This window comes from Mustelus asterias, chromosome 4 (assembly GCF_964213995.1).
Source record: "Mustelus asterias chromosome 4, sMusAst1.hap1.1, whole genome shotgun sequence".
Lineage (NCBI taxonomy): Eukaryota > Metazoa > Chordata > Chondrichthyes > Carcharhiniformes > Triakidae > Mustelus > Mustelus asterias.
In genome coordinates this window covers 31,256,832-31,274,191 of record NC_135804.1, presented here as the reverse complement: position 1 = coordinate 31,274,191, position 17,360 = coordinate 31,256,832, and the positions used below count along the sequence as shown (strand labels likewise).

The window sequence follows — 17,360 nt, the reverse complement described above, 5'->3', positions numbered from 1 at the left end:
GCTTGGATATAGAGTTTGTGAGGGGGGAACGAGACTAGAAGATTTGCCTAGCATGAAGCTAGAGGAAGAAATCTATTGTAACCCTCATGGTGAAAACGAACAATCAGGCTTGGTATGTCTGCCAAGAGCTCTGGTTATCCAAAGCCAGGACAATGTACAGAGAGGCCATTAAGAACCAGGCCTGTTCCTGATTTTTAAATGCAGTGAAGCCTAAGTTTGAGCTGAGAAGTCCACCATCGTGGGATTTTGAAGAAAAGTTGGAGGATTGCTTACCTAAAAGCTAATGGAAGGGTCCCCATGAAATCGCATACCTCAAAGAGTCGCTGGAGCACTGAGGAGAAATTAAAATGAATTCCGAGAGCATACTTTGGCGAATTCCAAAAGGGAGAAGTGAATGAATCTTCCAAGATCGCATAACCTATAAAGGGGCTCTTGGGTGGAATTACGAAATAAAGGAGGAGCTGGATTTATATGCCAAGTCCTGACAAACTATAATGCTAAGTAGTGCTTGCTTTGTTCATATTTTAATGCATAGTAAAGGTTATTTTGTTTTAAAACGTGATATCTTGTGGCTTGATTTCTTTCTTTTAAACACTGGGTATTCAAATTTCTCTTTGAACATGAACGATTTCTATGGGGATCGTAACATAAAGGTGAGTGTGATCATTGACTGCTCAGATGGAAATGTGAGGAGATGCCTTGGGAGAGTTATGAATGGAGCTGCATGACATACTAATCTGTGGAGCGATGTGCAGAGGAATACTGGGGAAGTCAGTGTGTGGATGATGGCACAGGAAGGAGTGTGCTACTCACCTTTCCTGTCCCCATCATTGAACCTCTTGCAGCACTGAAAACAGGTTCTAGCGACTTCTCCTGTTCACTGCTTCTGCCAGTTCTAGCCTGCTTGTTCTTAGAGACTGTCCTCTTCCTCCTGCCATGGGAAACAAACTTCTCTGCACTCCCTCACCACCTACAGCATGACCTCAGAAGCACCAGAGAGCAGAGGACAGCCTTCTCAAGACTCATCTCCATTCTTGTCCTTCCTGAAGTTTGAAGAATTATTGCAGGATGCAACCATTCCAATTCCTACTGAGGTTCCTTTAGGTCAAAATCCTTTTAATTGACAAAAGCAGTGTTTCCATCTTCCCATGCTCTGTGATTAGCTGAGGAACCAGAATTGGGGTGCTGTGGCTGAGTTAAATAGCTGCGATAAAGCCCTCTTCATTGAGAAATGGGTTCCTGACCCCCTGCTGGCGTCTTCACTGTAAAAGTTCATCAGCTCCATTAAAGGTCTATCCACGTCCTTTGTTGTAATATCCGATATGTGAAAACAGTTCATTTAATCACCTTTCTTTGTGTTCTTGTGATGATCTTAAGTTATAATCCCTTGTTACCAATTTGCCAGTCCATTCCAAAGTGCTTTACAACCAGTGAAATCAGTTTATTCTATGGAAAGTCATTCTTCACACACATTAGGAAGAAATAAATGTTTCAAGATGCATGTTTGCTATAATTCTACAAATAAATGAGAAACTACCTATGCATTTAAATGGGGTTGAGGAGAAATATGTACAAATAACTGGCACGTGGCTTTTTGAATATCAAAACAACTAAGATGAAAGTTGATCATTTTTGTTGAAAAGGAACATATTCCCTTTTCCTCCTCTTTGCTTAGAGAAATGAAAGGGAAGCTTAGGTGTGATATCAGAAATTTAACTGCACTTGGCACATATAAAATTAATTCATCATTATTGGCTTTCCAGAAGTTTATTTTCCTTTTCTGTAAAAACAGTTTGCCTTTTTGCACTCCATTTAAACTATCCTGGTTGTGAAGAACTGTCTTTACTAAATAAAGTGTTATGATGGTGTTGAAAACCTGTATAGACAATGTCTGTAGAGCCAGATCTGCAAAATCCTAATGTACTTTGAAGGCAGGGTTTGATATTGTAGTCCTAATTCAGAATGCTATATTGAGATAGACCTCTAACATTCTGACTCGAATAACTAGCAGTTACGTAATGTTAAAGTAAGTAACCCAACATGTATGAAAAGGTGCCAGATTCAGTTCATCAAAACCTCGTATGCAAATATATTTAGTCGAAACATTTTCTTTGTCTTTCCTTTCATCTTTAGGGATTTTGATGCTAAGTTATACCTGTGTGAAGAAGCTTTTGGCCTACTGCCTTATGATACTTTCCAAAGACTTTTGCACACACTGATTTTACCTTCATACCTTTTAACTCTGGTTATGATGGTGGTAACTGCTGTAACTGTTGCTGTCCAGAATCTCAGGTAAGTGTAGCTATCAGTAGCAGTATTAGTGCTTTTTTGCCGACACATTATAATTTAGGGATGATTTTTTTAAAATTCAATTAGCAATATTGCTCACGTTGTTTAAAATTGACCAAACATCGATGGATTTGTTTAGCTTTTCATTTTTAAGCAGGTGTAATATAGACCAAAACACTGAATGATCATTTGCAAACAAATGATCTCCCAAGTGTTTAAACCATGAAACTCAGCAATAATTAAACATTTCTTTCAATTGCTAATTTAGGTGGCCTTACAAATGTCACATGTATTTTCATGAAGTGAACAAGTAGTGGAGTGAGATGGGAACATAAAGAACTGAGAAAATTACAGCACAGGAACAGGCCCTTCGGCCCTCCAAGCCTGCACTGACCAAGCTGCCCGACTTAATTAAAACCCCCTACCCTTCCGGGCACCATATCCCTCTATTCCCATCCTATTCATGTATTTGTCAAGATGCCCCTTAAAAGTCACTACTGTATCCGCTTCCATTACCTCCCCCGGCAATGAGTTCCAGGCACCCACTATTCTTTGTGTAAAAAAATCTGCCTCGTACATCTCCTTTAAACCTTGCCCCTCGTACCTTAAACCTGTGCCCCCTAGTAATTGACTCTTCCACCCTGGGAAAAAGCTTCTGACTATCCACTCTGTCCATGCCTCTCATAATCTTGTAGACTTCTATCATGTCGCCCCACAACCTCCGTCGTTCCAGTGAGAACAAACCAAGTTTCTCCAAACTCTCCTCATAGCTAATGCCCTCCATATCAGTTTCAACGTCCTGGTAAATCTTTACTGTACCCTCTCCAAAGCCTCCACATCCTTCTGGTAGTATGGCGACCAGAATTGAACACTATATTCTAAGTGCGACCTAACTAAGGTTCTATAAAGCTGCAACATGACTTGCCAATTTTTAAACTCAATGCCCCAGCCGATGAAGGCAAGCATGCCGTACGTCTTCTTGATACCTTCTCCACCTGTATTGCCACTTTCAGTGACCTGTGTACCTGTACACCCAGATCCCTACACCTATCAATAGTTCTGCCATTTACTGTATATTTCCTATCTGTATTAGACCTTCCAAAATGCATTACCTCACATTTGTCCGGATTAAACTCCATCTGCATCTCTCCGCCCAAGTTTCCAATTGATCTATATCCTGCTGTATCCTCTGATGGTCCTCATCGCTATCCGCAAATCCACCAGCCTTTGTGTCATCCGCAAACTTACTAATCAAACCAGTTACATTTTCGTCCAAATACAAACAGCAAAGGTCCCAGCACTGATCCCTGTGGAATGCCACTTGTCACAGCCCTCCATTCAGAAACGCACCCTTCCACTGTTCCCCTGTGGCTTCTTTGACAGAGCCAGTTTTGTGTCCACCTTGCCAGCTCACCCCTGATCCCATGCGACTTCACCTTCTGCACCAGTCTGCTATGAGGGACCTTGTCAAAGGCCTGACTGAAGTCCATGTAGACAACATCCATTGCCCTACCCTCAACAATCATCTTCGTCACTTCCTCGAAAAACTCGATCAAGTTCATGAGACACGACCTCCCCTTCACAAAACCAATAAATCCTGTCTCAAAGAATCCTCTCCAATAATTTCCCTACCACTGATATCAGGCTCACCACCCTGTAATTACCTGGATTATTCTTGCTACTCTTCTTAAACAAAGGAACAACATTGGCTATTCTCCAATCCTCTGGGACCTCCCCTGTAGCCAGTGAGGATACAAAGGTTTCTCTCAAGGCCCCAGCAATTTCCTTCCTTGCCTCTCTCAGTATTCTGGGGTATATCCCATCAGGCCCTGGGGACTTGTCTACCTTAATGTTTCCCAAGAACCCCAATACCTCCTCCTTTTTGATCTCAACATGACTCAAACTATCTACACATTCTTTCCCAGACTCATCATCCACCAAGTCCTTCTCTTTGGTGAATACTAACGCAAAGTACTCATTTAATACCTCGCCCATTTCCTCTAGCTCCACACATAGATTCCCTCCCTTGTCCTTGAGTGGGCCAACCCTCTCCCTGGCTACCCTCTTGCTCTTTATATATGTATAAAAAGCCTTGGGATTTTCCTTAATCCTGCTGGCCAAAACTTTTTCGTGACCCCTTTTAGCCCTCCTTACTCATTGCTTAAGTTTCTTTCTACTTCCCTTGTATTCCACACTTGCTCCGTGTGTTCCCTGCTTCCTAGCTTTGACAAATGCTTCCTTTTTCTCTTTGACTAGGTTCACAATATCTCTCGTTATCCAAGGTTCCCAAAACTTGCCATACTTATCCTTCATCCTGACAGGAATGTGCCAGTCCTGAATCTCTATCAACTTACACTTGAAAGCCTCCCACATGCCAGATGTTGATTTGCCCTCAAACATCTGCCCCCAATCTACATTCTTCAGTTCCTACCTAATATTGTCGTAATTAGCCTTCCCCCAATTTAGCACCTTAACTTGAGGACTACACTTTTCTTTATCCATCAGTACCTTAAAGCTTACTGAATTGTGGTCACTGTTCCCGAACTGTTCCCCTACTGAAACGTCGACCACCTGGCCGGCCTCATTCCCCAATACCAGGTTAGTATGGCCCCTTCCCTAATTGGACTACATACCGTTTTAAGAAGCCCTCCTGGATGCTCCTTACAAACTCTGCCCCTTCCACGCCCCTAGCACTTAGGGAGCCTTCTAAGACTTCTAAAATGGAAATGTAATGAGAATGGTGATTGGGTGCAAAGAGTGAAGGTGTTAAGTAAACTAGTTGATATTTTCCAATAATAATAAATTATTTAGAAGAGATCAAGCTAACTAAACCTAAAATATAGAAAAACTTCCCAAATGTCAGCAATACACGTCTCATTGTGCGCATCAGTATCCTCAACAAAATTCTCAACAACTTTGAAGAAATCAAAGATTGCTTGTACCTGCTGGTCGAAAATCTACAAGCCACACTCAAATATGGTGCAATAAAAATAAAAAATGCTGGATATGTTCAGCATGCCTGGTAGCACATGTAGATAGAGACACAAAGTTAACGTTTCAGTTTTGTGACCTTGCATCAGAAATAGAGAAAGTTAGAAAGGTTTTGAGCAAATCATCACGGGTGGGTCCAAAGCATCATGAATGCTGAACTTTGCAAGACGACTATGTATTAAAATGCCCCTTTAACTTAAAACAGAATACTGAAAAGGGGTATGGTGAATTCCTGGAACACACCTCAGATCTGAGAAATGTGCATGTAAATACAAGCATACAAATTAGGAGCAGGTGTGGGCTCTTCAGCCCCTTGAGCTGGCTCTACTATTCGGTAAGGTCATGGCTGATTTGATTGTGGCCTCAACTCCACTTTCCATGCTTCGAATTTCTTCCTACCCTTCAACTCCCTTGTTCGTGTGATCTCAGATTGCCATGGGAAGAGGTGTCTAGTAGCAGTTTTTTGGAACCTTTCACAGGAACTTGTAGAACAGAAGAAAAGCTGCCCCTGAGAGTCAGGGAACAGTGAGAAGCAAAGCTGCTACTGTTGTAAAGCAAGGAAATCTGCTTGTGCTCAAGACCAAGTGAGACGCTTTCAAGGGTTCCATTTTTGTTCAAAAGAAAGGGAGCTAATTGGATGGTGCTCTTGAAGTTTTAGGGAACAATAAGTTGTTGAGAAGTGAAATTGCCAGAGAGCCAGGGGCGATTTTGAGTCTGTTTCTTTAACGCTACGTATTTACCAGAAGCATGATGTAGAGCTAACATGTTTCATAAGTTTTGTTGCGTTAGTTAGTGAATGCAAATGTACCTTTTTCTTTATTTTGATGTATCAGTTGCCTGATAGTTAATATTTGATCTATTTTGAATTTAGTTTGTTTGTTACAGTAAAGGTTTGAAAAAATGAAATCTTTTCAATCAGTTTCGTTCTGTAGGAATTGTGAGAGTTGTGGGAATTCCTTTCTCTTAAAAAGTTTCAGTCTCCATGGGCACCATAACAAATGATAGAATTTTAGTTGGAATCCACGTGGAATAAGTTGAAGCCAGAGACAGTTGCTAAACAAGGAGATTTGGCTATGGAAATGAGTTTTGGTAGACACCTGATCTAATACGAGACGCGAACTAGAAAGCAAGAAGCTGAACAATGTGAAAGAGACAAGTTAAAATCCTGTCAGAGAGAGGAGCAGAACATCAAGTTGGACATTCCTGGAAGAGAATCAACAGTAACTTAAACACTATTATAAAAACAAAATATTGTGGATAAATTAAATCTGAAATGAAAATAGAAAATGCTAGAAATACTCAGCAGGTTGCATCTGTGAAGAGAGAACCAGTTAACATTTCATGCCTATGACCTTTCAGATCTGCTGTGTATGATAAATTCATGCCAGCTCTCCAAATGTTGTTGAAAGAGAAAGACTTACAAAGCTTTGGATGTATAAATAAATATGCATGTTAAGTGTATTTTCCAGTTTGGGAATGTGCTTAAAACTGTCGTCATAGCTACTAAACAACTTAATTAAACAACTTTGATTTAGTACAAACCACGAATACAAGATTGCACGTAAGCAATTTAGAACAGAAAAAAAGAGAAACTTCTTCACACAAAGATGTGAGGCTCTGGATTTCACTTCCAGGGTTGAGGCAAAAGCTCTGTCAACTTTCAAGATTAAATTGGATAAATGGGTTAGGGAAAATTGGCTGAATGGACATAGAAACAGGGCAGGTAACTTCAAGGATTTTAAAAATTTTAATATAAAATGAGAATCTTTTATAACTGATATTCCATGAGAAACTAAAGATCTGCCTATCCCAGCCTTAAGTAAGTATATAGTTGCCCAGAGGCTCCATGGAGAATTAGGGAATCTCTTGCAGCAAATGACACCCCAATGCTGCTGGTGGAGGCATTTCCCTCTGTTCCCTGATCCCTTCCTGCTTAGCCCACATAAAACTTTATTTCATGCTCACTGTTCCAAGGGTGTCTCAAAATGACACATTTTCTTGTTACCTTAGCAGCAGCCACTTCTGTTGGGGCACTGCCGGCCCTCCGGGTCAGCAACTTGAAGAGCTTTTTGCCGCCTTTAATCTTCCACTTCTCCCACCTGGCGTCTCTTAGTTGCCTCGTTCTTACAATATCGTGGATTAAATTCTACCTCCCACCCCAGTGTGCTGGCCACCTGAAAACCACCCCTTAGGCTTACCCCAGACCTCGCAATTAGTGATTGCCCCAATGTACTCTCAACCTGCCAGATTTCTCAGTCCAGTTTCCGGGATAAAAAATGAATTTTCCTGAACACTGATTTTAGCGAATACATCAGATTTAAATTGGCTATGGGAGAATTGGAAAGATATTTGAGATTGGTTTTTCGGGAGGTGCTGTCATATGAAGTGCAGAAACAGAGCTTTCCAATCCGATACTTTCCTATGTTCCTACACTTTTCTGTATGATTTGCTTCTGAGGTGCACTCTATACAGTATTTATTTAATACTTTGAGTTCTACATTCCTTGTGGGTTATGATTATATGGTTTCTGAAACTTGCAAAGCAGCACAAACCTTTTTGATATCTTTTCTAAAGGTATTAAGGTCAGATGTTAATGAAATAGAAATAATTCAATTTTTTGAGTTGATATCATTGTAAACAGAATGCTTATTTATCGAAACACAGCTTTCTTCCTCTTTATAACTGTGATTTTCTCCCCAGCTGCAGTAGCTATTCATCTGTATGCGAGAGCACATCCACTAAAGAAGAGGATACAATAATGCTGAGACCAGACATGGCTTACAATCTAATACACAATGTGTTATTTGGTCTGCTGGCATTAAGCACAATGAGGTATTATAACCTATGACATTGGCCCAAATGCCTTATTGACATTTATTGTTTCTGAAGGTTAACAGAGTTATAACTAGAATACATAAGTACAGCTAGATATATTAGTGAATTAGTTGCACAAGAAACCTATTTTCCAAATTCATTTTTAGTATCCCAAATTCTACACTGTGTGGTAAATTAGTACATTAATGTGTTCACATGTAGATTAATGTATATGCAGAGATATCTAAATAGATATCTTATGTATAGTAAACTTAGTACATGATCATTAGATTCACCTTCCCTCCACATCTGTCACCAATCCTAGACATTAGTTGGCCAGTTTTCCAAATTGGCACTGCAATCTGTAAGTCGACATTTCTATGCTAAAGCTTTGCCATGTTTGTGTAACCTGAATTTCCCTGTGTTCATTTCTTTGCACATTTTGATTTTCACTCCAGATCCTAGTCCAATATTTCTATTTTCTTTTTTGTTTCTCTTTTCCATTTGGACCCGGATGAGCCACAACTTTCCTAATTAAACATTGAATAGACTCTGTTATCTTGCTACTGAATCCATTCTCCTCAATGGCCGGTGTTTCAAACTAAATCAGATTATTCACAACCTTGTCTTATTTGAACTTTTGACCTCCTATTCTCTCCATCAACAAGAAATTGTACTTCATCCTTCTTACCATCACCCTTCTCTGTCCTTGCATCAGCTTGTATGCTGCTGAAATCCTCATCAACACTTGTTACTTCTGGACTTGACTGTTCCTATGCACTCTTGACTAGCTTCCCATCTTTCATCCTCCATAAACTTGAGATCAACCAAAATTCTATTGCCTGCATCCCAATTTGCGTCAGACCCTGTACACATTATCAACCCTGTGTTCACTGACCTACAGGGTACCTGTAATAAATTCCCACCTGTGGTGCCATCTGCAATTCTATTGTAGGAGAGGACTCGCAGATAAACATTGAAGACAAACCTTCCCGTGCTAAAGGTTAGGTGTGGTAAGCTCGGGTCATGTCAGCTCAGGTCACAGACTTCCCAAGGTAAAGGTCAATGAAGCTCAAAAATAGTGTGGTTTCTGGATGCGTTCTACAGTATCTCTGGGTCTACCAATGACTCTTTTAAAATTATATTCTCATGTTCAAAGCTCTCCATGCCCTTATATTCCCTATCTTGGCACCATTCTCCAGCCCTACAACCCTCCAAGAGTTCTACATTCCTCCAATTCTGGGCCCTTGTGCATTTCCCACTCCTTTTGCCCTGCCATTTCAGTAACAACCTCACAGTAAATGTTATAAATTTAACAAATACACCTGCATGGTAATAGACTTGTGATTTTGAAAGATTAACAGTGCCAAAGTTTCAATTTTAACAATGTTGGAATGCCCCCTTCATTTTTAAAGTGAAATAATACAAATAATGCCCAATATAAATGCACTTTGATCCCAATTCTTTCTGTAACATGACTCCAAATTAAATAGAAACCTTTAATGAGAATACAGGTCGAGTATCCTTCATCTGTAAATCTGAATACTGAACACATCCAGAAACCACACTGTTTTTGAGCCTCATTGACCTTTACCGTGGGAAGTCTGTGACCTGAGCTAACACGAACCTGACTGACCACACCTGACCTTTAGCATGGGAAGTCTCTGACCTGAACTGACATGACCCAAGCTTACCACACCCAACGGAAAGGTTTGTCTTCACTGTTTATCTGCAAGTCCTCTCCTACAAGTAGAATCGCGGATGGCACCACAGGTGGGAATTTATTACAGGTAATCTGTATTTATTATTCAGTGATACATCTTTCTTTTCTAATCATTTTATTTACTTTAGCCAATAGCTAGCCTAGACTTCGGCCATTGTAATGCAAGGAAGCCTAAACCTATATGCGGTATCTAAAAACTGAAATGAGATGAAATCCGAAACTGAGCAGCAAGGGTTTCCTATAAATTATGCACAACGTGTATTGAGTTTTGATCACCGTTTTTTTCATTATAGTACATATTTTTGGACAACTGAGGTGTTTGCCACTACAATTTTACTGTTTGGATAATTGGTCCATATTTTCATGTCAAAATAAAAAATAAACTTGCATATATATAGCTAGCTACCAACTGAGCCATGGCTGATGGACTTGATAACATTGCCGTTAATATAATGCATTGTAATTATGTGCAAATGTTACAGAAATTTTAGCAAGGGGCATTCATAGCCTGCCCCTAAATGCCCTTGATAAGATGGTGGTTAGTTGCCTTCTTAAACTGCTGCAGTACATGTGGTGTAGGTTTTCCCACAACGCTGTTCAGTAGAAAGTCCCAGGATTTTGACCCAACAATAATGAAGAAACTGAAATATATTGCCAGGTTAGAATGGTGGATGACTTGGAAAGGAACTTGCAGCTTTCCATGTGCCTTCTGCCATTGTCCTTCCAGGCAGTAGATGTTGTGGGTTTCGAAAATGCTGTTGAAGGAGCCTTGGCAAGTCACTACAGTGCTGGTGGTAGATAGAATGAATGTTTAATTTCAGATCCCAGCCAAGAGGAACACTTTCTCCTGTTGTTAGAGCTGCACTCATCCAGGCAAGCAGAGACTATTCCATCATACTCTTGGCCTGCTTTGGGGAGTCAGGCATTAGTTTCCACAGTTTGTATAATCAGAAACTATGGGGATGATTTTGAGCCTGCCCTCTCCCTCTGTTTGCGTGCTCAAAATCCGGAGAGCACAATTTGCACCGACGAGTTTGAGTTCCAATCTGACGGCCAATCTAATGGAGTGGTATGAAACACTGCGGGATCTCATAAAATTCAGTTTAATATATTAGCATGTCATTAGCATTAGCATGTCATTCGTGAGCTCTCTCTCCAGAATTAACCCCCTCATTGGATATTCAACAGGCACCTAGATGTGAACCTGTCGTGGGCGGTTCCTTGAGGTCAAAAAGGTAAGTACAGTCCCGAGGAAAGAGGGACATGGCTAGGCAGTGGCCAGCCAATGCCCCCTGCCACTGTCCCTTGGCACAGGTTGGCACCATGCCAACCTGGCAGTACCTGTGCCAAGTGGCAGGTCGCAGTTCCCACTGGAGCGATGACCGTTGAGGGTAGTGGAGGTGAGTGCTGGCTCAGTCTGTGGGGGGTGTGGGAAGGTGCCGATGATGTGGGGAAGGGGGCCTGTGATCATGGGGGTTGAGGGGGAAGAAGACGCAGAGAGAAGGGGGCCAATTATCAGGTGGGGTAGAGAAGTGCCGACTGTGATCGGGGATGGGGAAGGGGGCCCTGAGTCCTCCGTGGTGGGCTGTGGGGGAGAGGGTTTACTCAGTTTGAGTTTATGATCGGGGTGCCCTTTAATGATGACACCCAAATCTCTGTGCAGCGGGATTTTGCTGGCGTGCTGAGGCCCTGCTCCTGTATGACAACATGAAACACATGATTTGTTTTTGGCAGACTGTCATAAGATCTGGAGAGCAAACCAACTGTTTCTCTGGAGAGAAAAGTGCCGGTTTTCTCACCGGAATCAACACTCTGCCACTTTTTAATACGATTTTGCCCTATTTCTCCAACTTTTAAATGTTATCAATGGGGGAATTCTGTTTCTGAATTACTCATTGTTGTGATGAAAAACTAATGATGAAAAGTTAATGGTTAAAAGATATGTTTTAGATTTACATCATTGTGATTAATCTCAGTTCTTTTAGCTCAGTTGTCTTTTGTTACAGGATGAAATATCTGTGGACATCTCATATGTGTGTCTTTGCATCAGCAGCAATTTGCAGCAATCAGTTGTGGAGTCTGAGCCTCAAAGCAATACGGTTGTATTCTCCTCAGTGGGTCAGTGCCATGAACACACACATTACTTTAAATTAGATGTTAAAGTTTATGTCTCATGTAGTTTGCTTAACAAAATTCACTATAGTGTTTTGATTATTTGTATCCACTGTTCTTCTTAACGATGTATGTACCCAACTATTAAGAGTTATGTCTAGACTTTCTTATGGGAATGAAGTCACGTTTTAGACAATTTGTCCCACATTATCCCACGTTTGTTTGCTGCATAAATTAGCCTTTTTCTGTTATCTTATCCATTAGCATTTCTAAGCATCAAACATTCAAGTACTGCATTAATACACAACCATTGCATCATTCAAATTGTTAACTGCTACAAAGGCATGCTCACAATTTTTAATATATTTGATCAGACCGTTTTGCATTTATTTATTTGGAGCTTCTTTATTGCCAAAGCTTAGGAGTTATAAGTGATCTCATTAACAACTGACTTTCATCTCTTGTATGACATCAGTTTTATTATTTAGCTGAGAATTCAATTCAGGGCAGACTTTACCCAGGAACTGTGACTCTGCAATTATCTAAGTCAGCCAAAATCAGTAACAGCAAAGAAAGGGCATGGTAACAACTCAATGTGTGACCACAACACACTATTTCTAACAGAGAAACAAAAGTTTTAATAGCTGAGAAATATTCACAGTAACTGAAAAGTGATGCAAGGAATAACTATCTTTGAGGTGTGACCTGCTGTGTATTTTAAGATTGCATTATGTAGTCAACACAGTTTGTAAGCCAAGAAAATATCTTTTTTAAGATGTTTGTATTGTTAGCTTAAAATTGGAAAGTACACGTATTTTGATAATTCTAATTATTTGAATTTAATTTAGTGATTACAACTTGTAACTCGGTGTCAGTGCTCTGGCAGATTTGTTTCAGACCTTTTCCAACTCAATACTGTTATCATTCTTCTCCAAGTATAAATATTAATTATAATAGAATAGCACCAGAAGCTTCAAAAATGTACAACTTCAAGGCTTTAGAAACAAAAGTATTGATTGGACAACTGAGTAGTACTGTGGAATGCATCTGCCATTCATCTATCCACTTATTTTCTCCGAATAATTTTGACTTTTAGAAACTTCTATCAGAATCAATTGCTACCTCTATTTTAGTATCATCTGCAAACCTTGCATTGAATTTCTGAATTCAAGACAATGGCAATGGTGAAAATTAAAGACTGTAGTGATCCTGATGCTGATTCCTGAGGCAATCCCATCTTGACATAACTATTTAGAAAGTACCTATTTAAAAGTATCTATTTCCAAGATTTAACTTAAAGTTCCCATACCTCTTAACTTAATCTCATAGTCTCTTGCATGCAGCTTTTTGGATGCCTTTTAAGAATCTAAATACAGCAAGTTGTAGGCTTTCCTTAGTACTCCACAGTTGGCATGACATTCCTCGAAAATGCCAGAGAGGTTAATCAAACAGGATCTTTTATCTATGAATCCATGTGCACTGCTGTTTCCTAAGTTATATTAAAGATAGCCCTAAACTTTACTGGATGTAATCAATACTTTTTTTTCTACATTATGTTCAAGTAAGACTAATGGGTCAGTAGTTGCCTATGATTGCTTTCTTCGTCCTTTTTGAAAATGAGTACAATGTTTCCAATCTACATGTATTTAATCTTTAGGTCTCTGGTTTTTTCAGGTCCGTGTGATGAGGTCTGCAGTTCCAATATTAATCTTTATTTACCTTTACCATGAGGTAAGATTACCATGATATACTTTATCTGAGGAAGCAAAAGCATAGTTCATCTATGTCAAGTTTCAGATGTTTTACTGTAAGGGCGGCACGGTAGCACAGTGGTTAGCACTGCTGCTTCACAGCTCCAGGGACCCGGGTTCGATTCCCGGCTTGGGTCACTGTCTGTGTGGAGTTTGCACATTCTCCTCATGTCTGCGTGGGTTTCCTCCGGGTGCTCCGGTTTCCTCCCACAGTCCAAAGATGTGCGGGTTAGGTTGATTGGCCATGCTAAAAATTGCCCTTAGTGTCCTGAGATGTGTAGGTTAGAGGGATTAGTGGGTAAATATATAGGGATATGGGGGTAGGGCCTGGGTGGGATTGTGGTCGGTGCAGACTCGATGGGCCGAATGGCCTCTTTCTGTACTGTAGGGTTTCTATGATTTCTATGACTATAAAAATTACTAAAAATAGATAATCAGAATCAGTTAGAGCCTGCAGATGTCCCATTCTTAGTAAACTAAAATACTATGTCACGGACAATTTTAAGGCATTAGGGCAAACATTACTGTCCCGCCCGCCATGGGAATCAGAGAGGGTGAGGGGCGGATTATGGAAAGGTCTGTTGATCTCAGGTGGGATTTTTTAGTTTCGGGGCAAGCAAGGCCGGAAAATCTCACCCGTTATCTTTTATTGCCTATAGTCAAGTATATTTGTATGTGGATGTGTGCATTTACTTATCCTTGGACTGATTGAACCAACTTAAATAACTCAAAATCAAGCTGTTGTGCATTAAATTTGAAGAAAGTTTCTCACACACTTGCCCTGAAGGTTAAGAAATTAAATAAAGGCTTCATACCTCACTCATAAGATTCACTCACACTATCACACACACAAAAACGAGATATAGCTGAAGGCAAAATTAGAAAATTGAATTTAATATTGAATGTTTTTGCTTGAGTTGATGTTTTGGGTGGAAGTGAAGATCCTGAAAAGCAGAGATTTCTCTCTGGCTGCAAAGGCTCTTGTAGCAGATCTGCCAGAGATTGAGTTTTTTTAAAGAGTCACAATACTGTCACAGCAGTGTGGCAGGCACTTAACATTTTGTTCCCACCTTCTGTCCATTTTGCCAACCTTTCATCTTGGTGCACTAAATTAGGAAGTATAGTTACTACTAAGGACACACAAAGTCATTAGCCAACCTGTAGAATAGGTGTGTATATGTCAAATGAATTACAGTATAGGTGTGTCAAATAAATGTCAATATAGATAAGTGTGATCTGATGCATTTTGGAGGAAGAATAAGGACACCAACTTTGCCTGAATTGGGTAATTTAATTGAAGTAGCACAAAGGGATCTTGGAATACAGATACAAAAATCATTAAAAGTAGCAATGTTGCTAAAAGAAAACTGTAGAGTGAAAAGCACAGATTCATTTCTAGAGGAATAGAGTTCAAAAGCAGAGAATTATGCTAACTTATATCAAACCTTTGACGAAAAGTCATCCAAATTCGAAATACAGGCTCTATTCTTTCCCCACAGATGCTGTCAGACCTGCTGAGATTTTCCAGCATTTTCTGTTTTTGTAACTTGAAAATGGAGTTGGAGCAGAATTTAGCCATGCAGTCATAAGTTATAAGGAGTATAGTAAGGGGCTGAAGACACAACCTTGTGGGGCACCGGTGTTGAGGATAATCATGGAGGAGATGTCATTACCTATCCTTACTGATTGTGATCTTTGAGTTAGGAAGTCGAGGATCCAGTTGCAGAGGGAGGAGCAGAGCCCTCAACCATGGAATTTGGAGATGAGTTTTGTTGGAATAATGGTGTTGAAGGTTGAGCTGTAGGTTGTTATCAATATTCTACTCATGATCCTGTATGTGACTTTAGGAATAGCACAAGTATGTTTTGCTCATGCTAGTTCTGAAATGGATTAAACATTCTAATTTTTCTTAATGGGAAAATAAATTACATAATTCACACCATCAATGTTACAAACAGTGCAAAGTTTACATATGGATCACACTGTTTGAACATACATTTTTAACCTTCAAGTATAGAATTTCTTAATTACCCAAAGTTCACCTTTTGGTTTGTGTAATGGCTTGTACATTATGTTTATAATTGTTTTAATATGCAGTTATGCAGCTGACATGCACATTTTACCTGTTGTAAATGTTAATTTGTTCACCTGCAATTTCAGGTATATTTTAGCTAAGTAAATTGTAAGCGTGTTAACAAATGATCTACGATAAGCATAACACTGTATTTTCTGAATTAACTTTTTTATATTACCTTGTATTAGGTAGGATTTTGTTAACGATATAGTGTGTATAAAAGTGCTTAAAAGAATTCACAACCATGAGAATGGGTATGTTGCCAGTGTAGTCCATACAAATGAAATCAGCTGAAGAGACATTTGCAATTTCCCCACATTATAAATGGCTGCTGGGTCATTGATGCAGTAGCCAGTGGAGGCAATGTGTATGAATACATTGCAATGGATTGTTTCACCTTGATCAAACTTCAGCTCTCTAATAACCCTAATCCCAATAAGCATATCAGATAGTGGCATTCCCAGAGGCTATTTTTGGCTCTACATTTGCCTTTTTTCAACTGGAGTTGGGGCAGCACGGTGGCACAGTGGTTAGCACTGCTGCCTCACAGCGCTAGGGACCTGGGTTTGAATCCCAGCTTGGATCACTGTTTGTGCGGAGTATGCACTTTCTCCATGTGTCTGCGTGGATTTCCTCCGGGTGCACCAGTTTCCTCCCACAGTCCAAAAGATGTGCTGGTTAGGTGCATTGGTCATGCTAAATTCTCCCTCAGTGTGCCCGAACAGGCACCATAGTGTGACAACTAGGGGATTTTCATAGTAACTTCATCGGAGTGTTAACGTAAGCCTACTTGTGACACTAATAAAAATTCAAAGTTAAATTCTAGGGTACATGCCCTCAGGCTAGTAAGGTGGGAAATGTGAACAGAAACATTATATTTGTTCAGCGTTTGGTCTCTTGTTCTTGTAGTTCTGGCCAAAGATAATGACTGAACTGTCGGATCTGAGGGAATTTTATGACCCTGATACAGTTGAATTAATGAACTGGATCAAGTAAGTTAAATAATTTTCTACCTACAAAATGGCATATGAATTTTTGACTTTAAAGTTGTGCAAAAATTTATTATCCATAACGAATCATAATTTGTACTTTTTAGTTTTAAGTTTGTGCTTTTACAGTTTATTGGTTTGAACTTTCAAGATGAAGGCAACAGTCTGTGAAATGCTGTCAAGAAGTGGCTGACACTGTAGCTAGTAGTATGGTGTATTCCAGTGCAGCTTTAGAAAAAGCAGAGAATTTTGTATAGGGGTATGAGTCAACTATGTTTTAGAGTCATAGAACAATACAGCATGGAAACAGGCCCTTTGGCCCAACCGCTCAATGCCGACCATGGTACCCTCCCAGCTAGTCCCAATAGCCAGCTATGAATATGAGATTTTATAAGATAGTTATGGTATGGACTGTCCGATAAAATAGAGTAATGAAGAGAACCATGTGATTTACTATAAATTTTGCCTGATGACAAGCTGGTGTGGCTTGCCTACCATGGAGACAAGAGGCCCAGGCTGAGACTTACTGTCAACAAAGTGCAAAATATTCAAACCTGAAAACAGGGCAGGAGCAGCTGGGTTGGCTGTGGGAAGACTTTGTCTCAGAGATTTTTGGA

General features: G+C 40.0%; 1 protein-coding gene across 3 annotated transcripts in view; it reads left to right on the top strand.

The window, feature by feature from the left end:
* dpy19l3 (dpy-19 like C-mannosyltransferase 3) overlaps window positions 1–17,360 on the top strand; it is a 69,196-nt gene that overhangs the window by 41,426 nt on the left and 10,410 nt on the right. For all 3 annotated transcript variants that reach the window (XM_078210773.1, XM_078210772.1, XM_078210774.1), the window contains exons 12-16: window positions 2,134–2,292; window positions 7,981–8,112; window positions 11,824–11,935; window positions 13,604–13,660; window positions 16,664–16,746. In XM_078210773.1, coding sequence (XP_078066899.1) covers window positions 2,134–2,292; window positions 7,981–8,112; window positions 11,824–11,935; window positions 13,604–13,660; window positions 16,664–16,746 — 543 coding nt within the window. The remainder of the gene's footprint in view (window positions 1–2,133; window positions 2,293–7,980; window positions 8,113–11,823; window positions 11,936–13,603; window positions 13,661–16,663; window positions 16,747–17,360) is intronic.